General features: G+C 43.9%; 1 protein-coding gene across 2 annotated transcripts in view; it reads left to right on the forward strand.

The window, feature by feature from the left end:
• Positions 1-27,696, forward strand: part of LOC113405086 (ecto-NOX disulfide-thiol exchanger 1) — a 487,391-nt gene that overhangs the window by 436,855 nt on the left and 22,840 nt on the right. For both annotated transcript variants that reach the window (XM_026654602.1, XM_026654624.1), the window contains 2 exons: positions 7,906-8,013; positions 12,673-12,729. In XM_026654602.1, coding sequence (XP_026510387.1) covers positions 7,906-8,013; positions 12,673-12,729 — 165 coding nt within the window. The remainder of the gene's footprint in view (positions 1-7,905; positions 8,014-12,672; positions 12,730-27,696) is intronic.

Below are 27,696 nucleotides of genomic sequence, written 5' to 3' on the forward strand. Positions count from 1 at the left end.
GTGTGTGTGTGTGTGTGTGTGTGTGTGTGTGTGTGTGTGTGTGTGTGCGCGTGCCTTCATTTTGCTTCATTTTTTTCTTTAACCTAAGGAGAATTCTGCCAAGAAATGTTTACATTCTTCTTTTCTTCTATTGTTTGTAAATAGCCTCTAAGGAGCTTGAAACACATTTTCCCTTGCTGATTTTTGTCCTTTTCCATTTTGCAGGTTCTGAATTCTCTTTATTTGTGTAGAATAAAGTTTTGATTGACTTGACTGGGTTTTGCTTTTAAAAAAAGAAATTGCTAGCCTGAATGGCTAATGGAATTCATGATGGGACAGGGAGACTTTCACCACTAGATCTCTGATTCAAGTCTGCCCCAGGGGAAATAGTTCCATTCATGCATGAATAAGAACTATTCACATGAGCAAACGTTGCTAGATCAAATCCTAGGTTGTTAGTGACTGAAAACTGTTACCCTCTGATGTCTGTTTGGTAGTCTAATTTAACTGGTTTGCTACAGATCCTCTTCAGTGGAAACGCCACAGCCATTCCAGAAATTATTATGCTTATTATAAATGGACATATAGATATTTCTTCTCCCCTTCAGTTTAATGTACAATTACATTAACTTAAGGTAAAACTGGAATCCTTTTGTGGTTTTGTTTGTATTGCCTATTCCTGGTACCTCCTGCCCCTCTGCCAGTCCCAATCCCCCAATTGTCTGATTCTCTGTTTACACTCACATTATCTCCTCCTGCCCTGTCTTAATGCTCTTGTTATGCCCCACCCTAGATTCACAGATTCCAAGACTAGAAGGGACCATTGTGACCATCTAGGCTGACCTCCTGTGTAACACAGGCCATAGAACTTCTCCCAAATAATTCCTAGAGTGTAACTTTCACTGACAATTTATAAATCAAGATTGGATGTTTTTCTGAAAGTTACACTCTAGGAATTATATGTCCATTTTTAATAAGCATAATAATTTCATAAGCAAAATAATTCAAAATAATTAAATACTGTTATTTTGTCATCTTTGCTTGGAACCTTCATGAAATGACTGATAATTTTACGAAGGGCTGGTAACAGCACCCTACATTATTAAGGTTGCCTGGCCCTTCCCGTTATCAGACCCTGTTTTCAGTTGCTTGTCACTTTGCCAAACTTCAACTTTGCCAAACTTCAACTGTTTAGGCTGAAATTTTGAATGCTGAGTGTTTTGCCTTAGGCTGAATTATTTTAGAAAATTTCAGCCAAAACAGTTTAAATTTTTCTGAGAACGAGGCTAAAGGAAAATGGGGTGTTTTGGAAAATTAAAAAAGTTCTGATAACCTTTTTTGACGCCTCCCTTTGGAGCAGGGACTTTAAATTTATCAGGGGCATGGCTTTGTGTCAGTGATGTGCCTTTTGCTGGTCACATAAAAATCTGTCCAAATTTGGCTAAGTTATAAATCTTTGGAAAATTGCAGTTCACACATGCTCAGAGACATCTTAGAATTTAGCAGCTAAAATCTCTGAAGATACCTTCTCACCCAAGTGCTTCAGCACTCCTAGTACTGACCAGACTGAATGTGCTCCACTCGCTTACAGCTCCTACATGTGATCAAACTGCACATGTGCCATCCCACAGAGCAACTGAGCATACTTCATTCCGGGGGAGAGTGGTGAAAACCTGTAATTGTAGTTCCTGGATGTTCTGGGCATCAGAGCACCAGAACTGAGAGAAAGGAGTCTGCCTCTCCTGTGCTCCCAGTGACCCTCCGCCTGCTGCCCTGGCAGCATGGAGGAACAAGCTGCCTGATTTGAACACCAAGAATATAACAGCTGAAATGGGAAGAAGGGAAGGAGACTGGTGAGATTGGAACTATGGACAGGGGAGGGAAGAGAGAAACTGTGACTGGGAGTTGTGTGTAGGGAGATGTGATGAAGTGGGAATTTTCCTACTGTTTTGTATGAATACTGTGTGTGTGCCTCAGTTTCTGTTATGTGTTGCACAAGTGTCTAGGTGGTGGGACAAGGGTGTGTGATCATTGCAGAGACCCCTAGAGGGCAGGTGTGACTGCCGTCTAGCTGCCTGGGCCCAGACAATGGCTGGATATTCTGTAGGCCCATCCTCTGCCAAGATGCAGCCAGCTGCAACGTGTTGGAGAACAAAGAGAGAGGTGGAGACCAGGTGACCAGTTTGTCTGGGAAAGAAACAAAGGATGGAGGAGTGGCAACTAGGCATGACTGAAGGTGGGCTCCTGGAAGCTGCTCAGTCTCCTGGTTTGGGGCTTTGGGGGAGAGCTCTGGGTTCTGGATCTCCCCAACATGGACTTTGCTGAATCTTCCTGTTTTCTGTGCTAACAAGAACGGTTCTATGCGGTGTTCCACATGACTAATAAACCCTTCTGTTTTACAACGCTGGCTGAGAGTCACTGCTGACTGCAGACAGTGGGGGTGCATGGCCCCTTGGGGGGGTGTAAGGCTTCCCCCGGTGTCCTATTCAGGTGGACTCACTGCAGAGAGCTCACAGCATGAAACAGGAGTGCTGAACTCTTCGAGGTCAGACCCAGAGGCACTGAAGCCAAGGAGGCTTGCCCTAGTGAGAGTATGCCCTGAGGGGTTGTCACACTACAAGAGTGTCTTGTCTGAACTTCATTCAGAGCAGTTCCAGAGTACCGAGCCCGTTCACGCACGACAGGAGGTACTGGGACTAGTTGAGCAGGGAGACTGGACCTGAGAGCCTGGAGGAGGGGAGAACTCTGACTGGTTGATTAGAGACTAGGAGCCAGGAGAGGCCAAGGCTGAGGGGAAGAGGAGGCTGCTAATGGTTGGGCAAGAAGACAGGGACTGGGAGATGGTTAGGAAACTGGTGGAAGAAGCTGAAGAAGGCCCGTGGAACTGGTTGGTGGTGGTGGGAGAAGGGGAACCTTGAGATCAGCTCAGGAGCTATGAGGAGAGTGGGATTGGCTGGACAAGGAGCCTGGGACCGGGAACCTGTGTCGAGGAATGGGGGGGTGGGACAACAGGGGAGACATTTTTTGATGAGGAACTGGCAGGGAGGCCTGGGACTGGCTGTGCAATGAGACTGAATGTGGGGAGGGGAGGAGACTGGGAGTTGGGGGTAGCAGGAGATTGGGACTCAGACAGTGAGCCTGGAGGGGAGACTGGGACTGGTTGGGGAAGGAGACTGGAAGTGAGGTGAGAAGCCTGAGTGGAGACTGGAGAATGGGCTTGGGACAAGGAGCCACAAGTGGGGAACAGATAGGACTGAGATGGGAACAGATTGGGGGGAACAGGCAGAAGGGTCTGTGCACTCTAGAACACACTCTCTTCCAAAGCCTGGAAAAGAACCCAAGATTCCTGAGTCCCAACATTCCTCTGCTGTCAGCAAATATCTGTGAAACCCACTGGCAAAGTGCATGTCTCATCCACTCCCTCTGGTGCTGGGTCCACACAGAGGATGACAACCTACTACTTCTGTCAGTTATTCCATTGGCTCAAGTGGCAGAGATTGGTGAGTGCAGGGATCAGCAACCTTTGGCACGCGGCCCACCAGGGTGCTTACCCTGGCGGGCTGGGCCGGTTTGTTTACCTGCCGCGTCTGCAGGTTCGGGCTATCGCGGCTCCCACTGGCCGGGGTTCGCCGTCCCAGGCCAATGGGGGCAGCGGGAAGCAGCCGCCGGCACATCCCTTGGCCCGCACCGCTTCCCGCAGCCCCCATTGGCCTGGAGCAGCGAACCGCAGCCAGTGGGAGCCACGATCGGCTGAACCTGCAGACGCGGCAGGTTAACAAACCGGCGGGGCCCACCAGGGTGCTTACCCTGGCGGGCAAGTGACCTGAATCTGCATTTTTTTTATGAAAAGTTTTCAGCCAAAAACTTTCACCCAGCTCTAGTTGGAAGGCGTGTAGTGAATGAGATAGCTGATTTCAGGAAGAGAAAAGATGGTCTTATGGTTATGCAGCTGAATGTCACACTGGAGAATTGGATTCTACCCCTGCGTCTAGCACAGGGCTCCTACTGAGCAAGTCACGTACACCAAACTTGTCAGACGGTGTCACTAATTGTGTGTTCTTCATTTACTGGGTGCACAGCCTGGAATCTGATTTGCAGAACTGCCGAGTACTCACAGCTGCATCCAAAGTCAATGGGAACTGTGCTTTGAACATATATAGTGTAAATACTGCAAAAAGAAAATAAGGCCCTATGCTTCTCAAACGGGGCACTGTGACCAGGGACCCCATGATGCCAACTGGTAGAGGGCAAATGGTGTGCATAGGATTTTAAAAGGATCTCCCGGGTCAGATATGTGCATAATAGTTAACCGATGTGTGGCATGTGAGGTCTCTACTGAGAGCCAGCAGCCTGTTGGGTCATTGTAATCATTGTGAATGTATGTACAGATAATATTTAAGGACTTATGTATCTATACTAAAAATTATATTCTTAAGGTCTTGGAGTTATGGCAGATCACCAGGATTTATCATACCTGCTGCCTGAAAGGAACATTTTCAAGTTAACAGACCCCTATCTCCCTGTCTGGTCATTTGTGTATTGTATGCCTCACAATATATGCCTATTTGCATCCTAAGCCGGGGTGGAATGAAAGATTGCAAAATCTACAAAAGAGAAAAATTTCAGGGTGAACAAACTGCAGAGGGGTGTCCTGCTTATGAACAAAGATTGTTATGGTATATCTTGGGGTGCAAGGAAACACACGGAATCTTTCACTCAGGCAATCTGACAGCATGTCATGGAAGGAAGGTCATAGCCAGCCTGTATAGCGTAGCAAGGATTTTGGGTGAGCAATACTCTACAAGACATGGGAGAGTATCTTGTCTATTAAGTCTAGGCTCTAAAATGCGTGTTATGTTTTCATAGGTAACCATTTGTTTCCAATACTTCTACTTGCTACTACTTGAATCTCCATGTTTTGTTAAGTAAACTTATGCTTGATTTAATTACAAACTTATCTCTAAGTTCTGTGTGTTAAGCAGGGGGGTGATCTGGGGTGGACTGGAACACGGGGGTTTACTGTTTATTTGGAAGCAGCAAATCTATGATCAGTATGAATGTCCAGTGGGCCAGGAGCTAGACACTCCAGGGAGACACTCGGAGGATTCAAGGATTGGGGTGTGCCTGTTACTCACCTGTCGAGTGACAGTGGGGCCTGCGAGACTGAGAGAGGAGGGCTTGTGTTGCCTATGGCCAGTGGAGTATGGGAGTTGACCCACAGCAGGCACAGACAAAGCTTCCTCACGCTAAGGGCAGGTGGTTGTGAGGTGCCCCCAGGAAGCATCTCAGGCACGCAAAAATGTGTGGACATTTTTTACCTTAATCTGTGCCTCTATTCCCCGTCTGTAAATAATATTACACCCTTGCCTCTCAGGGGTATTGTGAAGATAAATTCATTAATGTCTGTGAAGTACTCACATGGGTAGTGATGAGCGCCATGGAAAAGCCCATGAGGAGATGGATAATTCTGCTTTCAGAGCAGAGTTTGAATAGTGTGAGGTAAATAAGTCGTATGGCTACACATTGAACAGGGAGGATAAACCAAATATCAAATAGTTGCTCATTAAGTGAACGCCGTCCATCCTTTACACAGAATGAGACAGAATGAGACAGGGGTCCTGTGGGAAAAAAATGTCCTGATGTAGTTAGAGTGTGTCGTAATCTGTATACACATGGGGACTGAATTAAGGTTGCACAGGAAACCTCCATTCTGGCATTTCCTAACTTTGGAGGACTTGACTTTGCAACCCTAATAACGTTTCTTTAGCATAGTAGTTCGTATGTAATACGTAAGCACTAGAGCCGAGCGAGAACAGGATTTTCCATTCTATGAAAAATTCTAAGATTTTGAAAACTTCTTTTTCTGTAGAGAAAAGAAAAAGAAATCTCACAATTTTTCACAAGATGGAACAAACAAATCTTCCAGGAAAGCAGCCCAGGAAGCCAGCCAAGCAGGGAGCCAAGCTACTGAGAAGCCTGGAAGTTGGGGCTCGCTGGGGCTCCCAAGGGCTTGTAGGCTCTCAGGTGCCACTCAGTCCACCAAGCAGGCTACTGAGGAGTCAGGAAGTCCAGGCTCCCCAGCAACTCGCCAAATGGAGCTTGTAGGCTGGCAGGAAGGGCTCTGTCAGAAACCTGCCTGATTTTCATTGGAATTTTGACATTGCCCTGCAGAATTGGTGTTTTCTGACAGAAAAATGTTCCGATAGAAAATTCCCAAGCAGCTGTAATGAATGTGTATATTTAATAACAGTGATGTACAGGTTGACTAGATGCTCACCTTCTCCATGTTCTCACCACAGCAAGTTTATGGTACCTTTATTAGCTGCCTCAGACCACTCAGCGGACCCAGATGCATTTTCTGCTGGTAATTCTTACAACATATATAGCTTCAAGGCTTCAAAAGAACCGAGGAGTGAGAAGCCACTAAAGCAGTGGTGCCCAAACTTTTCCTCTTGGGTCCCCTGCTTACCAGTAATGGAATGTGTCCATATCCCTCCCTGGCCGGGAGCGGAGTCATGGCTGGGCCAGGGGCCGGAAACGAGGGCTGGTGGCTGAGAGTGGGGGCTGGGAGTCAGCAGTCGAGTCACAGCTGGAGCCAGGGCAGCAGCTGCGGCCGGGGGATGGGACCGGAGATGGGGCTGGAGCGGAGCTGGGGGCGGAGTGGGGCTTGGTGGCACTCCCTCCCTGCCCCCCCATAGAGTCTGGCCTGAGCCCCACCATGTCCCCTTGGACGTTCCTCCGTGCCCCCCTATTCAAGCCTTGATGCTTCAGACATTTCCACACAGCTCTAAAAGCAGGTTTCACACAGCACTGAAGAAGAAACTTTGATGCTTAATACAGCTAACTACATGATATAAAATTTGCACACTAAAAGGGCCTGCTAAACACACCCACAGCATTAGCTGAAGTCAGAGAGTTATGGGTACTATGCACCTGGGTAAATTAAGTCTTAAATGTTTACTATGTATAACACCAGTAACTGAAGTTTCTTGCTACTAATGCAATTGTTAACTTACACACCTTTTTAAAAAATAGTAATCAAAGTACCATGTTTTCACAGCAAATAAATGTCCCTTGCTTGATTACTAAAGGGAGAGATACTAAACCAGTTTGTAATCTCTTGCTTGTATTTTCTTGCTCGTTAGCAGGGTCTAGTTAGTACTTGTCCTCTCTATACAGAAATACATAACCAGTTTCAGAATTAATTGAATCTAATGGCCAGTTCCTGGCAAGTCCCAATGTCTGTTCATGACTTACAACTGGATAGGACGAGGGGAGCCAGGCCCTTCAAAAAGTCTCTGTTTCAGAAATTCTCTGCGTAAAAAATAATCTTTTGGTCATCGTTTTGTGTTTTGAGAGATCACATCAGCAGTTTTCTTGGCTGATACATTGATTGATTGTCTTGCTGATCTAATAACACATCACCATCATAGCATGAGAAGAAAAGAAATGTTTAGTCTTCTTGGCAACTAAGTGCAAACGCTTTCCAGAATATTGCTTTGCCTTGAATGAAATGGCTTTTGGCCAGTGACTAATTAGAGTAAAGGGCTGTGCTTGTGAATTATGCATGTACTGTAGAGTTTACCCTAGTATTGTTTAAACCACAGCATATACTTCTACAAATAAGGTTGTTGTTCAAATGGATGTGACAGTCCTTCTGTGGATGATATACTCTACCAAGTGTTTGTGCTTTAGTGTAACAAATAGCTTAACTACACATTTACAAATGCATTCCTTGTGTAGTACTGCTGTGGAAGGAAATGCAGATGGAAGTAATTTACATCTTGTTCAACTTAGACACAACAGACTTAGTAACAATAATAAATATAGAAATAATGTGGAAAATGTTGCTTGCAGTGAGGATTTACAATATTTAAGATTGCTCAGATTCTGATGGTGCTAATCACACTCTTTTCGCCTACCCAGCAATTGCTGAGTATACAGGAAGAATTAAATAACAAAAAATCCGAACTGGAGCAAGCAAAAGAAGAACAAACACATACACAAGCCAGGCTTAAAGTTCTTCAGGAGCAGGTGAGTGCTTACATTGAGCATAATCCTTATTTAGGACTACACCGGAGGGCCTGATCCTGCACCTTTGAAATCAGTGGAAGTTTGGCCATTGACTTCATTGTGATCAGTATATGATCTTATGTGACCTGTGTGTGATCTAATGAGCATATACAAAGGTTAGTTGAAGTTAATTGATAGTATAGTTTGGGGAAACATCGTCAAAGTGAAATTGAACTCTGTCAGTTTTGCAATATCAGATGTTTAATCTCACATCTTGTATAACATTTTCTGTTATGTTCCTCCACACAGATACCTGTGATGTGTGAATGTTTTGTATCTGAAAACAAATGAATTTTGGGAGAATTCAATATACCAGCAAAGCAAACATATTTCAAAAAAAGCCAGCTATTTCTTTTAAGACTAGTAGTGAGGAAAATGAGTTTAGCATCTCCTGTATTATTCATACAGACACATGTATACAAAGGACTGAATCATGATGACATAAAAAAAAAATCCCCAGTGCATCAGTGCACTTATCTAACTGTGGTGAGAAGCAAACCTTTTATATACTCTGCAAATCTGATCGTTTCATTTTTGCTTTCATTGATACTGAAGTGCTGTATGACATTGATAAGTGTATTTGAAAATATTGTCTAATACGCAGGGCAAGATGGATCGTTGCACAGCAAAGGAAGATCTGTGCCTGTTTGTGTAGTACTGGAGATGAAATACTGTGTTGTCCACACACACAGAGTATACAAATAAATGTTGCGTGTCGACAATTTGATTGTGGAGACAGTAGTTACAACTCCATAGTTCTTAGCTGAAGTAGACAGTGGACTGGTTTTTGATTGATTAATGTAATCTAGTAAAAAAAATTCAGAAGTGTACAATGTAAATTGTTTAGATGGCAAGGATTCAAAAAGTCTATGGTTTTCACAATTTTAAAAAATCCTTCGGAATTTTTGAATGTTTATATATTTTTATAGTTATGCACATCGGAAGTGTCGTCAGATGCAGTTGGCACAAATATACTTTATAATCTGACAATCCAGATTTTGCAAAATAAAGTTTTCACTTAAAAAAAATATTTCTAGCGCTTACGGTTGCAAAGATAACTTTCTAAATGTGAACTGATATAACGCCAGCTTAGACAAAAGGGTATGAGGAAGAATGGATTTGATTACAACTTTTTTGGCACCTAAAACTTCAGATGAGAAATGGGCTAAGGGACCTGCAGGATCTATGTAGTATATAGGAAACATAAATATATATATAGGGTATTTTAGGTCTCAATTTTACCATATGTTAGTAGTATTAAAAGGACAGCATTATAAAATATTCTTTTAAAATATTTTTACTATAACGCTCAAAATATTATAAAACATATAGGAAGATCTTACAATCTGACAACCACCATAGTGCAACTATGTGTTTTCATTGCAAATATCTGTGACATGCTGAATATTGAAAATCAGGGGCAGAGTCAAATAAATGTGAATATTTAACATCAAAATAATAGCACAGGGGCTACTGGATTGATTGTATTATACATTTTTGTATTACATTCAGCAAAACCCGCTATTTTTAAAAGTTAAATGAAAGCTGAGACAGAATTTCCAGCCTGTTGCACTGAAGTGCCACAGAAACCAAAGTTCTTAGTGCAGAATTTTGATCCAGCTGGGCTTTGATTGTACTCGTAAAGATTCTGGTTTTTTTTACACATGGATTACCTGTAGAATGATCCTGTAGAACAAATGCCCCCCTCCCCCAAAAAAACCCATGGACGTTTCAGTACACTGCTAAAGTGGTAACCCTTCTGCTTTCCTTTCATGTTCATGCAGGGTAGCCCCTTGGCAATTGCTGGCTCCAGTTCAGTGCGATGCGTCCGCATGCTCTTTGCTGATAACCACACTTGCCATTGAACATAGAGCCTGCCTTTGGGGTAGGGCAGCTCCTGTTTTTTCCAATATTGTATGTTTTTCCAAGGTTTCTGTTACTATATTATACCATTTAGGATATAAGATAAGAATATAATTTAAACCGAAACAAAAAAATATTGGAAAAAAGGGATGTTACCCTTTGTGTGTCTGCACCTAGGTGTTTTTTCCTTAACATTTTCTACTATTGCTACCCCAGTGCAATGGTGGGAGTCTAGTGTAGACAACGCACCAGTGGCCACTAGCATTTTATCCTCTGTGCTGTGTAACCCTGCTCAGAGCAGATGACACAGAGGTGAAAATGGCCACAACTGCCAATGCTGTGGCTACACTAGAGTTACCCTCTATGAAACTTAGCAGTGGTGGTCATGGGGTGGAAAGTTTTTTGGGGGAAAAGTCTAGTATACATATTTACCTAGAGACAGATTCCAGTCTCTAGCAGAGTGAGAGTGTAGTTCAGTGGTGAATCTGAAATCATCAGTAGAATACATGCTGTGCATCACACAGGTAATAGCCAGTGAGTGTAGGGTGGCTGCACTTGGTGAACCTGAAGAAGGGGTGGGTAAAGGTAAGTAAACATATGAAATTAGCTAACCTCCCCTGCCCTTTTTATTTTGAGCAATGAGCTGGTTACCTTAAACAACATGCTGAGCTCCCTTTCAGACAAGAGCCTGCTCTTCAGACCTCTTACTCGTGTGAGGGAGTCCAGCGGTACTCAACAGGACTGCTCGAGTAAGGATGACTTGTGTCATTAAGAGTGTGCAGAATCAGGATTGAAATTACTAACTTTTGAGTTACCACAGAATATAATTTAATATAAAACTTCATAACTTTGGGACTTCGTGGAAGTGATTCTCTTGATCTCCAAAAGGAATCAACTGTTCACACCGTCGCCTCCTAGTGACCATTTGTGCAGTGTTGTGGTTTTAGAGTTGCTTGCAGGGCCAGCCTTATGGGTGGGCGATGTGGGAAAACACTCAGTGTGCCGTGGTTAGGGGAGCACTGTGGTCAAGAGGCAAGGAGCAGGGTGGGCCTGGGGTCCGAGGCTGCAGAAGGGAGCTCAGGGCAATGGGGGGGAAGGAGGCAGCCTGGGCCGGGGGTGATGGGGAGTGGGGAGCCCAGGGAGGCAGCAGGGACCAGGGGGAATGGGGGGATAGATGGGGAGGTAAGTGGGGACCAGGGGCGGTGGGGGGGATGGATGGGGAGGCAGTGGGAGTCAGGGGGGATGGGTGGGGGGATGGATGGGGAGGCAGTGGGGGCTAGGGGGGATGGGGGGATGGATGGGGAGGCAGAGGGTGCCAAGGGCAATGGGGAGTGGGGGAATGAGGGAGGTCTAGGGGGTCTGGGGTAGGCAGCAGGGGCCAGGGGTGATGGGGGGGATGGCTGGGGAGTCCACGGAGGCAGCAGAGGCCAGGGTGGCTGGGTGGGGAGTCCAGGGAAGCAGCGGGGGCCAGGGGCAATGTGGAGGATGGATGGGGAGGCAGCGGGGGCAAGGCGCCCCAAAATACAAGTTCACCCAGGGCGCCATTTTCCCTAAGGCCAGCTCTGGTTGCTTGTCGTTTCATGGAAGTGGTGCCACATTCATATGGAATGCATTGGACTGCTCTAACTATAAATAGCATCTGTTCTGAATCAAACATACTGGTGTCCATTTTTACCACAATTTTAGGATTGTTCTCACACAATAAAGCATTTGTGTTAGGTAGAAAAGATATCTCTTATAACAACTGCTACTTCCTTAGTAAAAACAGGTTGAAACAAAGGCATACAGCAGAAAGAGCTGCTTACTCCCCCACTCTCATTTTGAATAGATTAGAATAAAGGCCTACATTTTTTAAAGAAATACACACACCTAAGTGCAAATGCACTTTGTTCTGCATGCTCACCTTAAATCCCCAATTCATGCAAGCATGTGAAGGTTGCAGTGGTACATACCTGTCTGTGTGGGTTCATCCGTAGATTGGATGTGCAGATATCTTTGAAAATTTGGCCCAAAATATCATTAGGTAATTTCTTAAATCTTCTGATAGTTACTATTTTATAATCTCCCATGAAGTAATCCTGAATTTCCATTAAAAATCTCATTTACTTTAAGAAAAAAAAAGTTTTGCTTCAGAGCACCTGTAGTGAAATTGGCAGTGTCTTCCCAGTTCTTCCTCCCGATAGCTAAATAAATGAGTTCCATATCTCTTCCTCCTCCATCATACTCAGGAGCCGTGTCAGTTATCTGTATACTTCCTCGAGAAGGCAATATACAGGAGCACTCTGACATTTTAAACAGCTCAGAATATGTCATTCAAAAGTAATCATAAGCCAACACTATTTAGCTAGTGGCAACTTGCAAACACTGCAAAGCTTAAATTAATAGCAACAAGAATGGGAAATGAAATCATTTATTCTTCTTGAGAGCCAATTTTGTACACTTTTTATGCCTTGAAACTGTTTTCTAATCTTATTATTTAAAAAATAATGATCCAGTCTTATTATTTTCCTTACTCCCCCCTACCTAAACTTATCAAGCCTTAAATATGTTGGTTTCAAAATGGCTTGAGCAAAAACTCATTAGAATTATATGCTCCATCTGTTTTTCTCATTGGAAGCTTTATAAAATGCTACTTCAAATAAATCAAAGATAACTGTGTGAAATACTCAAGTAATGTTCTTTATGTGGGGTTTTTTTTGTTATTTTTGTTTTGTTTTTGTTGCTTTTTTGTTTTGTTTCTTTCTTTAAACTTTGCAGTTAAAAAGTGCCAAGGAGTTAGCAGAGATCAACGGCCATGACGAATCTCAGGCAAATGTAGGTACAGCTCTATTTACATTTTATTATTAAAGGTTATAGAATGGCTTACTGGTTTAAGGGCTGAGGTTTCAAATGCCTACTTTTCCTGCAGCGACAAGTTCAAATCCCAGCAAGTTTCATTTCAAGGTAGTTAAACTGAGTTCCGTACAATTTACTTTGTGGGGTTATTTGGATGAAATGTTAACAGCCAAGGTTCTGCCTGCTCTCTATGGATGTTAACGGTACCATGGCAATTTTTGTAAGAATAATATTTTCCCTTAGTATCCTGGTGCCCAGTGCTCTTCCCTTCTCAAAATGTTTTACAGGAACATATATATTTAATTTAAATTCTATAGGAAATTATCAAAATGTTTCGTGTCAGCTTATGTATAATATAGTCAAAATGTTTTGACTTGTATATTAATTATAATATAACAAAAGTCAAATTGATAAAGTCAAAATGAAACATTTAAATAAGGTTTGTTACCAGGGAAGCCACCTCCCATGCACCCCCTTGTGGCCTGAACTTCCTCTCCAGCACTGTGCCTCAGTTTCTCTTCTTCAGGGCTCCTTAATAAACTCCACACAGACCTTTGGTCCAACAGTATCCCTTCTCCCAGAGTCTAACTTACTGACATAAAACTGAAAACAAAACTCTGTTGTCAGGCTTCTCTCCGTCCCATTTCCACTGGATTCTGTTCTCTGCAGCTTTTCCTGGCTTTAGCAGGCCATTCTCAGCACTACCTGCCTGGAGATTTGATCTGCTCCCCTGGAGTCTGCTCTGTCTTCAGCCCTATGACTCTGGCTTCCAGGCTCAAACCCTTCCCCATGGTCAAGGATAGTCTCTTTCAGGAGCTTCTTGCTCTCTGCAATCTCTGTCACAGCTTCCTCTCTCCGTTTCCTGTTCCCCTCTGGCTCTCTATCAGGACCAGCTGCCCACTATCTGGCCCTATCCAGAGGCTGCTAATGAGACACAGGTGGGCTGGACCTGTTCCTTCTTAAAGGGCCCAAGCCACCCAGTTAACAAGGTCATTTCAGAATTTTTGTTTTGAAGTAAATTTTAAAATTTTGACTTTTTGTTCTGATTTGGGATGAAAGGATGTTTCAAAATATCAGCATTCCCCTCAGAAGGGAAATTCCATTTTCCAGCCAGCTCTGCTTGATGCCCATGTGCACCTGGCAGTGATGGGGCATCTATGGGTAAAGAGGTGCATTGTGAATATTTACATCCCAAAGGTCTCCCTCTTGAAGTTGGATCTATATGAACACAAAGGTTCTCCTCTGTGCAGAGCCAGTCCCAGGATCCAGCCCCTAAGGAAAGAAGTCACTGCCATTCCTAAGATAGTGGTGGAGAAGGAAACTAGACAACTGCACTTGTCAATCCACAAATTCAGTCCTGGGTTGGAAAATTGTCCCACCTTAGGATAAGAGAGATTCAAGAACACAAATATAAATGGCAATAGAGAAATTTATTTTGATACCTAATAGTGAAAGAGTGAGAATTTATTTGCTGCAGAAATGGACATGGTTGATGGACAGGAATTGAGAACCCTTTAAAGAGTACAATATGATTAGGCTTCCGATTTTAGGTTTTAACCAATAAACATCGAGAAAACAGCCCTGACACAAATAAAAATTAAATAGTGTTTGTTCAGTAAATACCAGAAAAACTCTGGAAATGGTTTTTTGTACCTAAGAGCTTGTCTACATGGAGCAGTAATGTGGACTATGAGGCTGTGATTTCTAAAGCACAGTAAAGTGTTGCACATTAATTGGTCTAGGTAGATCCTGCTCATGCACACTAATCATTCCCTAGTGCGCTTTAACATAGTACTATTTGAAACAGAGAGATTACTTATTGCTGTATTACAACTAATGTATATAATATACATTACTCAATGCAGTATATACACAGAGGAAAGTCCCCCAAAAAAACCATTTTTGACATCTAAGTAGAACTCAAAAATTGCTAAAAATAAACCCTCAACAATGAAATTAATAAAATCCCCAAACCAGAAGCCCTAAAAATGATTAATGTTGTTTACACTGAATATTTAATACTAATGTGCTTCTCCTTGCAAAATGCATCCAAAGCTAATTACCAATAGAGTTCGTGGTTCTTGCCCTTGGCCAGTATCTAAATCTGGACTGATCAAAGAGGAAAAGATGTAGTGGCTCCTACATGGTTATTAGTGGACTGTGATGCGTATAATAGGATTAGTACATATTTGATACAGTTGACAAGTTGAATTTAGCAAATGAAATACCCTGACATTCAGTACCAGATTGGAAGATATTGGCAAGGAAACATGAAAATGTCTATCTGTGTTCGAAATAGTATATATGACCTTTCACCCTACAACACATTTTGGGCTACTTGTACCTTGTACTGTAGTAGTAAAAACTGGATTTTTTAAAAGGACAGTGGCAAATTTTATGAAGATTGCTGCGTGTATATTGCAGTGGTGTACTCCAAGAATGTCCTCTCTGTATTGCTATTACAGTTTTTAAAAATAATTTTCCTGTGTCCTAAGGAACCTTTTCCACTAGTGGTATTGGCCATGGTATCATAGGTATTTTACATTATCTTATTGTTTCTTGAAATAAAAAATTAGAACATTTTTGGTAGCCAAAGAGTATAGACAACATGTATTGCATATACATGGCCGTATTCTGGGATGGGCTGCACATTTATTGGTGGTCGGAACATACTACTAGTTGTGAAATGGAAACACACCGCTGATTAAATGTGCCCAATTCCTGACAGGCACAAAATTGGAAGATCTTGGGGAGAGGGGTGTCTTGTTTTTGGCAGGGGCATTCCACACAGTTATTTAAAAGGCTGGGGCAAGGGTAATTTTAGACCCACTGCTACTGCAACTCACAAGCAAAGCTAAAAAGAAAGAACAGATTTTTGTGCACATCAGCTGCATCAATTATTCCAGGGCAGTGCAAGAATAACTCATGTGCAGGACTCTGCAGACAGTCATGAGGCCATTTCACGAATGGCTTGTCAGGTAGATGTGGTAATATTTGTTACATCTGGTCACATTTCACATGATTTGAAGTGGTTTTTAATCCATTGAATGTGTCATTCTTGCTTGTGGTGCATTCTGTAGCAGGAAAGCCCTGACATAAGGTGTATGTTGTGCCTGGAGCAAAAACCCTGGCCCTGAGGGAGACCTGAGTTTAATAGTAACCTCAGCACTCCCATAATCTGGGCTGACAGAAGTGTTCTGACATAAAACTCATTTTGGGGGGCTTAGGTGTGATTCTCCATTGTTCTTAATGCTGCTCAATGCATAGAGCAATTTGTTAATTTCCCCATCATCGTTGGACACAGTGATATATAATTCAGATCATCCTCTTAATTGAAGAGAAAACCCTAAGTCAACGTACAACTATAATTTCAGATTTCATCCTTTGTCCAACATGTTCCTGGTCTCCCATGACTGGACTAGTCCCATCTTGAAAAAAGCACTTCTTCTTCTTTCTGAAGTTGAGTGGAGGGGTTACTAAATGGTTTATGAAGAGAAACCACAAAACACATGCTGTGTGATTCGAAACATCAGTGTACAGTATTTATTCCTCAATTGTTTCTGGCTTGCTGTAGAGTCTCTTGCTGTGTAAAACGTGTGCTGTGTTTTGATCGACATCGTCCTTCTGTGCACTGCAAAACTCAGCATACTTAGGGTACCGGATGTCTATGCAATGACACAGTCTTCCTGGGACAGTTCATTAAATGACATCGGGAAGCTGGGGCATCAATCCTATTTCAGACAACCACTGTGAGACTGACGATAGTTAAAGAATTTTCGAATGTCCACGATGTACTTAAGGGATGAAATCCCAGCCCCATTGAAGTCAATGGCAAAACTCCCTGTGGTGGGGTGTAATACCCCTTTAAGGGACAGTCTAGCACTACAAGCCAAGCAACCTGAGCTCAGTCAAGGAGTGCCTGCCCCACCCTGCGGCTGGGCTATATAAGCAGGAAAAAGAAGCTGAGCGAGAGAGAAGGACCAGAAGCCACACTTTCGGCTATGGGTTGCAGGACCCTCAGGCATTAGCCTGATCTGCTTCGTAGAGGCTTTGTTTTCTGGCTATAAGTTTGGTTGCTCTGATTCAAGGCACTTGAACTTGATTAAGCTGCTCCCCCTCGACTTGAGACCTATGGGAAATGGAGAAAGCCTGCCTCCTAGAGCAATAAGAGAACTGGAAACTCTGCTGGCCAAGGTTGGTTTGGAGGCCTTGTAAAAGGGCACTTTGGGTGGTTTTGGTTAGCTTGGTTTTGGCCTACCGTTCTATAATCCTGTACGCTTCCATTGACCTCAGTTGGGCAAGGATTTCTCTGTTAAGTGTTACTGCTTTCTAAACAAAGTTTAAATAGTGTGCTAAACACAGACATCTCAGAAGTGATTACACCTGAAAATTTCAATCCTCTTTTTCTATTTTCATTGCCTGAACAAATAGCAAAGCCCATCTTATTCTGCTTTCTCTGCGTCTTTGGTTAGCATCTCCAGAAACTTGGACACAGTAGTCTGTGGTTTTCGCTTCAAACAGAGAATCAATGGAATTAAGTAAGGATGTATTTTTCCCTTTGGATGCTTGTAGCCATTATTGGGGGAGTTTTCATTTTTGATGAACCTTCATCTATTAATATTGATTCCTTTAGTTCTTCCTTTATTTTTCTCCCTCTATTTCTGCACTTGCAGCATTAGTAGTGAACCTTTGAGTGTAAATCTGTCCAGAGGAATATACCAGGGTGAAGCATTTCAACCATTTCACTAAATTGCTCATTTAGTGCTACGCTGAAGGTAATGTTATCTCTTATCAAGTTCAAGTCTTCGCCTTTAAGATGTTTTTATGAGGGTAATCAGTGGATGATCCTTACTATTTGGGGGATGGCAAAGATAGAGACAGTTCCTAAGTGAAGCTGATCTTCAAGATCAGCTGGTAGATCTTAACAAGTACATATTATAACAGCTATATTTCCAGGATCATGATGGCATCAAAATCGTTTCTTTGCAGGATCATCAGACTCAGTATTCTGCTCTTCCATTTCAATAGACAAAGTTACTTTCAGTGACACATTTGATGTAGAAGAATCCAAAGAAACTGATTTTTCTGCCCGTTTGAGATGGACACAAATGCTATCTTTTGACTTAACTCTTGACAATGTATACATTTTACTGTAGAAGAAGAATATGTTTTCTTTGCTGCAGGCCATTGAAACACTTGTTTCCTACCATTTCCTTCAACTTTAGGGATGTGGAGTCAGATAAAGTCATAAAGTGATAATTTCTTGTGGCACCTTATAGACTAACACATTTATTTGGGCATAAGCTTTTGTGGGCTAAAACCCACTTCATCAGATGCATGGAGTGGAAAATACGGTAGGCAGGTATAAATACACAGTACATGAAAAGATGGGAGTTGCCTTACCAAGTGAGGCATCAGTGCTAACGAGACAATTCAATTAAGGTGGAACTTGATAAGGCAACTCCCATCTTTTCATGTACTGTGTTTATACCTATCTACTGTATTTTCCACTCCATGCATCTGATGAAGTGGGTTTTAGCCCACAAAAGCTTATGCCCAAATAAATTTGTTAGCCTCTAAGGTGCCATAAGTACTCCTCGTTGTTTTTGCTGATACAGACTAACACTACTACCACTCTGAAAAGTGATGATTGATCATCCGTTTGCAGTATTAATCAGCAGCTTTCATATTTACACTAGTTAGAACGAGAAACAACCACCCAGTGAATTCGGCACTGTGAAGATTGAAAAATTACATGAGCTCTGGCTTTGTACAGAGCCATGTTTCAGATGCCCTGTTCACCTTCTAGAAATGTCCAGATTCTGGAAAATCGAGTACCCTCACAGTTCACAACTCCACCCTCCCGCTTGTGAGTCTGTACATTAGAGGAGAGTGATACATACATATTCGGTAGTTCATTATAGTGCAGTGTTTAGACCTGTGTTCTTACAGAACCACAGTCTCTATGGTTTGAGCTGCAGTGCCTCTGCAGAGATCCAGCCTTCAGGAAAGTGCTGTAACAGTGTAGGCTGAGGCATAGTCTAACAGTGAATCTGAAATGGCCCCAGGCTTTAGTGATAACCCCTTCATTAACATGGAGCAACAAATCATACCACTTCCCTTGTTCCTAATTGGAAGTGCCACACTGGCATACTGGCTTAGCTTTTGACTGGTTCATTTAACCTCAGCAAGAGAGCAGAGAATGCTCTGAAACACAATGTTAAAACCCATTCAGCCACCCACTCTCAGCAAAGCACAGAAGTTTCTGACTTTGGATTTCGTGAGCTCTGTGGGGGTATATTTACGCAATGCCCAGAGCTAGCAATAACACCTGACATTTTAATAATACCTGACAGTTCTGTTCGGCCTTTCTTCCTACAGTGCTGTACAAAATATATAAGCACACATACAGGAATCATTTCTCCCATCAGTGAAATGGAGCCGCTTTTAATTATATATATATATATATATATATATATATATATATATATATGCACCTGTGTAGATACCTTGCATTTTGCATAGGGTTGGCAGTGCAATCTGGCTCATCGCTGTCACTCCGTTGTTTGTCTTTTACATTACATGGGCTCCCTAGCAACTGCACGAAGGATTATGGAGTATCTCTCTGCTTCTGCTGTAAGCCTAATAGTGCTGGCTGTGGGAGTGTTTACTAGGTCCCTCAGCCCTCTAGAGAGAATCAGGCTACTTCTTTCTCCTCTCTTCTGACAATCTTAATGAAACAGGCAGTGAAGAATATTTGGGGTGGTGGGGGGAACCTGTGTTGATTGCTCATAGGAGGCACTGATTTTGGCGTGTTCATCGTTCTAGTCAAGGTCCTGTATAGGGGGAGGGAAAATGGCTGATATCTTGTGGAAAACACACTAATAGCATCTCTCATAAATGCTAAGTGCCTATATTTGGCCCCTATAAATGGGGAGGTTGCCCTTGGCCACAGGGTTTTCAAGTCCCCACAGCTGGCTAAGAGTATCTCTCGAAATCCACTCACCCTCTCAGAATGGATAAGGGGTTTTTATGATTCCTTCTTGTTAGTTCTTCTAGGATGCCTATCAGACCATCTCACAAACCCACAGAATCTATTTCTAGGGTAGAATTACTTTTTTTTTCTCTTTTTATTTTTTTCTTTTTTTTTTTTTTTAATGCTTTCTGTTCTTATGCTGGAGAAACATTTTGAGAGCATGTTGTTATGTCCAGATTCTGCACATGAGTGCTATGGGGTGCTGAACATCTTTAATCCACGTTGATTTCAGTGGGAGTCGAGGCTAGTCAATACCTTGCAGGATCCACCCCCTGGTTTGCATAGGATATAGTGTGTCTGCGATGAGCTACAAGTATTCATTCGGCTTGCAAAGTTTAATTTCCACATGCAGTTTGTGCTGTTCCAGCAGCACAATATGCAAGAAAATCTACAATTTTATCACCATGTAGGTCTAATCCTTTGTTTGAAAAATGTGATGATTATTGCTATTATTTCATAATGTCAAACGTGTGCGAGGCACTGTACAGACATGTAGAACAATGATCTTTTCCCATATCGAATTATCTTCAGCCACCTTCAGACAGCATGAAAAATAATATTCCCATGAGTCACCAAGAATCTGCACCCTGTTTAATACTTTCAGAATATAAGGAAATGACGCACCTGACCACGCATGTATTTTTAAAAGTAAATATCAAAGTGACTTTAACATTAGTCATCACATACGCATTGCATAGTGTATAGTCACATAAAATATTTGTGTTCAAATACTATGGTAATGAGAGCCATATAAAAAGGGAGCTGAGATTAGACAGCTATTTTGACATTATTACTAGTTTCCCAAACTTGCCAGGTGAAAGTTATAATAGTAAATGTTTTTATACCAAAACATAAAGTGTCCCTCTAGCAAGTGGACTGGAAAAATGGTATGTCAAAAGCACTATAATGCAATTAATCTCCATTCCTAAAAATATTTCTATTCTGCGGGATAAACCAAACAGACTAATCTTAGATGCATAGACATGCATTTTATAGTGTCTCATTTGCAAGATCTTTTATTTGTTGTTCTAATTTTTCTTCTTTTGTTGATGATGTATTTTAAATGCCAGTTAATTTTTCAGACTTGTCAACTGCTTATTTGTTAATGCCAACACACTTCTTAACCATACTCGCATGGTATTATTTTCAATATTAGGGTAGTTTAAAAAATAATTGTGTGCGGTAGCAGAAGAACTCAGTGCTAGGTTGGAACAAGGCACCAAAGATAGGTTAACCCCAAAGGTCACGCTTGACTTGAGTGAAAAAGGACACTAATTTATTTTCATACATTTTCAAATGATAATATTCTTAAATCACTTACTAGTAAAACCTGTTATGGAACTGACCAATAGCATAACATGTTGTAATGAGCTAGCCCTACCCCATTAGCTGGATTGCAGGGGGATGTGGATCAAGAGAGACGCTGTGGGAGTAGGATTGAAACAAAGTGTTTCTGTTCTGGTGGTGGGTGGTGCAGCCTGTTACCAGCCTGCTAAGGGTGTAGTTGCATGTAAGTCAGGTTAATTTTTAGACAGTGTGGTTTTGCCTCATTTCTTCAGATACCCTTGATATACAACATATTCTGTTAGCCCAAGCTGTCTGAGGTGCAAACCTCCCCATAGCTAAATCCAACTCACAGGGAGGAAACCACACTGTTTCCAGATGCATGCGGAGCTGACATGCTAGGCAGAGAGAGACTTCCCTGCTCTAAATATATGGCAAGAGTGTACGGTTGCCAACACTCCAGGATTGTCCTGGAGTCTCCAGGAATTAAAGTTTTAATGTTTAATTCAAGATTATGTCATGTGATGAAACCTCCAGGAATACATCCAACCAAAATTGGCAACCCTACAAGAGTGTGGCCAGTAGTTCAAAAGCCAGGTATCCTCAAGGTGATCGTTATGTTCAGGTCAAGTCTTTGGGCTTGTCTACACAGGGGTTTTAAAGCAGATCAAACCAAGTTAAACCAAGTTAAGTTTGAAAATGGTTGCGTACACACAACACAGTCCATGACTGCCACTAGCTCCACGTTTGCCACGAACTCTGGTGTCTGGTTGCCAAGTGCATCAGGTTTGCTGTGCATTGAATTAGTGGAGTCTGCTGTTTGTGTGGATTCAATTGCTGCACACCACTTTTTTTTTTGCATGCTTCCAACAGCTATCCCACAGTGCTTAGCAAATCAATCATTACTGACCGGTCCTCTGGTGTCAAGTTCTCAGGACATCTCCTCCTCCCTTTAAAAACTGGTGCAGAGCCAGAATTTGCCCATTTGCTCCTGGATCTAAGTGTATCAGCATTCTTGCAATACAACCATGACAGCACTCCAGAAGCCCTACAGCATGCTTCGTGCAGCTGCTTGGAGGCATGCTGAGACTCTGGATCTCCTGGCCGTGTCGGTGCAGGAAGCTGTTGAGGCCAGTCACCAGAATAAAGACCTGTTTGTGGCTGTTCCCAAGCACACGTCCAAGAGGGGTTATGACAGGGATGCTGACTAGTGCTGGATAAAGAGCAAGCAGCTCAGGAGTAAGTATATTGAAATGAGGGACAAAAGGAGACAATCTGGCAGGGGATATGTGACCTGTCCATTTTATGGTGAACTGGACAGAATCTTACATTATTATATAGCACGACCCTGCCAACCATGTGGCGCCTGCTGGCCGCACTCTCCCCCACACTGAGAATGACCAGCAAGGCCCACCGAGGTTGAGCAGGAGGATGCTGGAGAGGAGCTTTCCTCTGAGAGCCAGGATCTTCTGGAGACCCAAGACCCTGACATCAGCCAGCTGGAAAGCCAGCAGCAATCACGCCCTGCTGCAACGTACCCCAATTCCTGCCAGGCATCAACCAATCCCAAGTCCTAGCCAGAAACCCAGGCCAGGACTGAAAAGGCAGAACCCCTGGCGGGAACTTGGTCATGTAAGTACCTATCATTTCAATTTATTATTTAGTATTATTGTGCTATACAGCCGTTCTGCCTTCTGCTCTGGGTGCCCCATGGCCACAGCCAATTTAGACAGATGAGAGCTAGGAGCTCTTCTGAGAATCCAGCCCTCGCCTCCCTCTGTAAACTCACGCTGCCCGTTCGGCCCCACTGTACATGTTTCCAAAACGGTGGCTGCTTCTCCTGGGCAATTCATACTCCTGGAGGAATTCTGCGCCAAAAAAATTAAAAATTCTGCGCTCAGTATTTTAAAATTCTGCAAAATTCTACATATTTTATTTGTCAAAATAACACAATATAATCACGCCAGTTTCAATTATTTTGGTAATTTATTTCAAAATACCTGTCAGCAACTATGTCTGTAACAATACAGACAACAAAAAAGATTCCCCCAAGAGTAGAAAGATAAACCCCTACGATAACCTACCTCCTGTTTCTCTGTTATGCTTTGTCGGCCGCCTCAGTCTGGGAGTGTCACACGTGCCAGCTGGGCACATCATGGGGGAAAACTCTGCCCCTCCAGTCTTTTAGTGGATTCTTGGTTTTTTGCCCTGCCCCGTAGGGTTACAATTTTTCAAGTTGCCCAAATAGAGGGTACTGTCAGGGGAAGGGAGGGAGGGAGAACTGGGGTGGGTGGGCACAGTTGTGGGGGTGCTGAAGGGGTGGGTTTGTGTACTCGGAGGCAGTATTTGGGGGGTGCCAGTGATGATATTTTGGGGTGCTAGAGGAGTAGGTGTATGTACTGAGAGGGAGTATTTGGAGGATGTTGGAGAGGGTATTTGGGGGGTGCTGGAGGGGTGTGTGTGTACTGGGAGGGGAGTATTTGGGGGCACAGGAGAGGGCTGCGCAGGGTCCCCCGGCCCAGACACCTGCACTCCCTCCCCCAGATCCCAGTTGTGGGGTGCCCCCCGGCCCAAATGCCCCCATTTCCCTCTGCCTCCGAGCTCAGACACAGGCTCCACTACACGCAGCTTCGTTACTGTCCCACTTTGGGGATGTGGTGAAGCCCCTCACTTCCTCACCCTTTGCGAGAGCCAGCGCAGCCAGGTCTCCTGGGCCCTCTCCCATCCTTGGGAGGATGAGGATCAGGCCCAGCAGCCAGAGCATGCAGAGCTGCAGGGCCTCCAGCCCCACCAGGCAGGGCGCACCTTTCAGTGTGGGACCACAGCCCACACGCTGCCTCCTTCATTCAGGGCGTGCTGGGAACCACAGCCCACCTGCATCTCCCATTCAGGCACACTGTGAGCTGGGGAGCTGGGCTCTGCTGGGTCCAGCAGCTCTGCAGCGCCAATTTTGTGGGGGGAAGATGAAATTCTGCACAAATTCTGCATTGCGCAGTGGTGCAGATTTCCCCCAGGAGTAAATTCCCCTCTGTCTCATGCTAAAGCCATGACTTTCAACAGTTTTCAGCACTGTGGCCCATCTGCCTACTTTCCTTTCCTCTTCCCTCATCTGTCCTGCCCAGTGAATTCTTCCCCCTGCAACTCTGTTCATCAGACCAAAATGGCAGCTGGCAGCATGGCACAGCCTCTCCGCCACCTCCCCTGCCACAGCACATTTGGATAATGAAAAAAATCATTTGTACAAAATAATTTGTACAAAAAGGAAGTATGGTCAGTGTTCATGCGTGCCCAGTAAAGGTACAAAGGTGCAAACAGTCCTGTTCCCTGCTGAGGTGTAACTGCCCTGTAAAACGCATTGTAGCTGACAATCATTGCAGGGCCCTATCTATTTTTCTCTGCACTTTCTCCATGTCTGTAGGGGAGGTAAAGCAAAACTTAAAACTGAGTAGTTGCTCGAGTTTTGGGTTGCACATTATAAGGCATAGCGACAAGCCCATGCCTCTGGTATAATTTGCAAGCCGCTTCTGCTCCTGCAACACTTCTGGGGAGAACCATCCTGGTGCATAATTTCAGTGTATGTCACTGGTCTGCCCTTTGCCTTTTTGAATAAGGCCTTCTCTGTCTCCTAGTCACCCAGCTTAGTGTAATGTCATCAAGACTAAGGATGACCTAAAGGGCATGTAGAGGGGGTTACTATCTGGCTTGGCTCCCCCCATAACCTCTCATAACCCCTCTGCAAACCAAAATGAAAGCATAATTCGACCCACCCCACCTCCTAACCCACACAGCGGCAAATAGCATATACAGCAGACAGACATCCCGGTGCACCCAGCACCTCCTCACATGCCCACTGCTTACCATCTCTGAGGTTCCCCCAAGGCTGGGAAGATCCTAAGGGAGGTAAAGTCATGTATGCATACTAAAAAATTCTATCATGCCCTGTATGAAATGTGAACAATAAGTGACTTTTTCCCCCATACTTCCAAGGCACCTACAACAAGCAAACCATCAAGGACCATGCCTTTATCTACTGCTGGTAGGCAAGCCAACCTGAGGAGGTGGGAAAGTAAGACTCTGTTCAAGAGGTTTGTAGAGCTTATGATAGAGTCCCAGGGGAAGACCGCACTGGCTGAGAAGTGCAGGCAGTACACGGTGACCCAGACAGAGAAGGAAATGAAGCTCTCCCAAGAGATCATGGCAGTGGCCAAGAACAGTGTTACAGAGGCCAAGGACAGCATCCCCATGGCCAAGGACAGCATGGAAAAAGACAGGGAGATGCAAGACAACTTATGGATGCTATCTGGATCCAGAATCCTCTCCTCCAAAACATGCTACTGCCAGGCCAGCGGTCCCTTCAGTCCTGTAACCCAGGATTTAGCCACATCCTTCAGCCCCTAGACAATAGTGGCTACTGGGACCATCAACAATTCCTCCCCTCTTTACCCATTCTTCACTTATCCCAGAGACCATTCTCCTCTCAGATCCATCATCTGCCCACCAAGAAGACTGGCTTCTGGAAGCCCAGCACTTTTGACTCCTGCAATGCACCTGCAAATTTTGAGCTGTGGTATTCAACCCCAGAACCCCCACATGCAAGAAAAGGCAGAAGGAAGACCTATATGTGCCTGTAACTTTAAGCTACCACCACCACCGTCTTGTTAGTTTTGCACTTTTTGCACTGTTGCGCTTTCAGTTTGGTTTGCACTGTTGCTTTGTTTAAAGGTTTGCTTTTTGTTAGTCAGTGAGTAGATTGTTCTGGTAAATGTATTTTCAAATAAAAAACTATTATTTATCCATCAGTTCAATTAAACTTTATTTTTGATCTTGTTTTTGTCCCTTCATAATAAAAACCTTTTAAAATCCATTTTGGTCCATTATGACTCATCACTGCATATAACACACAAAATCCTTTAAATGAAGCTAAAATAATCCATACGGCTTCACAAAAGTATGTAGGCAATGTCTCACTTCCACCACCCATAAGCAATACCGGACTGTTCACAGTCTATCTCACCCCCACAGGGATTAGCAGCTGAATGCACAGCTACACATGTTCAACCATGAGACTCAAAATATGAACAATAGGCATCCCTGACAATATTCTCCCTGGCATTAGCATCCTCTATGGGATGCCATGCTGGCTGCTCAAACCGCCAAGCAAGCATCAGTACCTCAGCCTCCCACCAATCATTGAGACGTTCCCCTTTGGTCTCACAAATATTGAGCAGCGCACAGCACAAAGCTATAATGGTCAGGACATTTTTTTCTGCTGCTTCCAAATGATTCTGTGACAGAGTGCTGAGAGCTAACAGCTGTCCCAGCACTCTGATCACTTAAGCTCTGATTAGTTCCCCCTAGAGCAGTGCTTCTCAAAGTCGGGCCGCCGCTTGTTCAGGGAAAGCCCCTGGCAGGCCGGGCCAGTTTGTTTACCTTCCACGTCTGCAGGTTCGGCCGATCGCGGCTCCCATTGGCTGCGGTTCGCCGCTCCAGGCCAATGGAGGTGGCAGGGGGCGGCGGCCAACATATCCCTTGGCCCACGCTGCTTCCCGCAGCCCCCATTGGCCTGGAGCAGTGAACCGCGGCCAGTGGGAGCCGCGATCATCCGAACCTGCAGATGCGGAAGGTAAACAAACTGGCCCAGACCACCAGGGGCTTTCCCTGAACAAGCGGCGGACCGGCTTTGAGAATCACTGTCCTAGAGAACACTTGACTGAGGAATGAAGTACTTACCTAATCTGACTGGGGGCTGGGAGCATTAAGGAGCTAATTGTGCTGTCAGCTGGGAGGGGTAGTTAAAAACAGAAACACAAAGGGGAAAGGGGAAGGCTAGCAGAGCTGAGACAGAAGGGATCTTAGGAGGGTGAGATCTCTCCCTGGACATTGGGCTGATGTCTGAAGAACGCTGTCGATAGAGCTGCTATATGGGATTGTGACAGTGGCAGTCATAGTAATAATCCCATAGAGGTGTTAACAAACAAGAGGCGTACAACACTGTGTGGAATTGCAGGACAGGAGTGGAACCTGCCCTGTTACAGATTCCTTAAGCATCAAAATCTGCATTTCAAATGGCCAAATACATAGTCGACCACCACTCTGCAGTCACTCAGGCAACAGTTAAAATATTCCTTCTTCCTGTCCAAGTGGCTGGTGAATGGCTTTTTTAACCCTTTGTTCACTAGGGAAGCAGAAGATAAGCTGTGTTTCCCAAAATAATCGGACCAGTCTCCACACCACTAATGTCCATAGTGGTCCAAGGGTAAACACCCCTTTCTCCATTAATTTAAATAGAACTGAGTTCTGAAAGATCCTCGCATCATAGACCCCCTCAGACCCAGCTAGCTAGTACCTTAATGGCATAGCAGACCTGCATGAGACTGGTCCCAACGGTTCATCTCCCCAAGCCGAACTGGTTGGCTACAGACCAGTTACATTCTGGGGTGGCCAGCTTCCAGATGTTAATGATGACCTGCTTCTCTACAGGTATGGGGCACTGCATGTTGGTATGCTGTCACTGCAGCTCTGCACAGATCTCAATCAAGGTAGCCCTCCCCATCCCAAAGAATCTCCTACCTTAGAGGTTTTGAAGGTCAGGCTTGACAAAGCCCTGGCTAGGATGATTTAGTTGG

The sequence above is a fragment of the Terrapene carolina genome, unplaced genomic scaffold (genome assembly GCF_002925995.2).
Source record: "Terrapene carolina triunguis isolate 2854851 unplaced genomic scaffold, T_m_triunguis-2.0 Scaffold18, whole genome shotgun sequence".
In the NCBI taxonomy this organism is placed as follows: domain Eukaryota; kingdom Metazoa; phylum Chordata; order Testudines; family Emydidae; genus Terrapene; species Terrapene triunguis.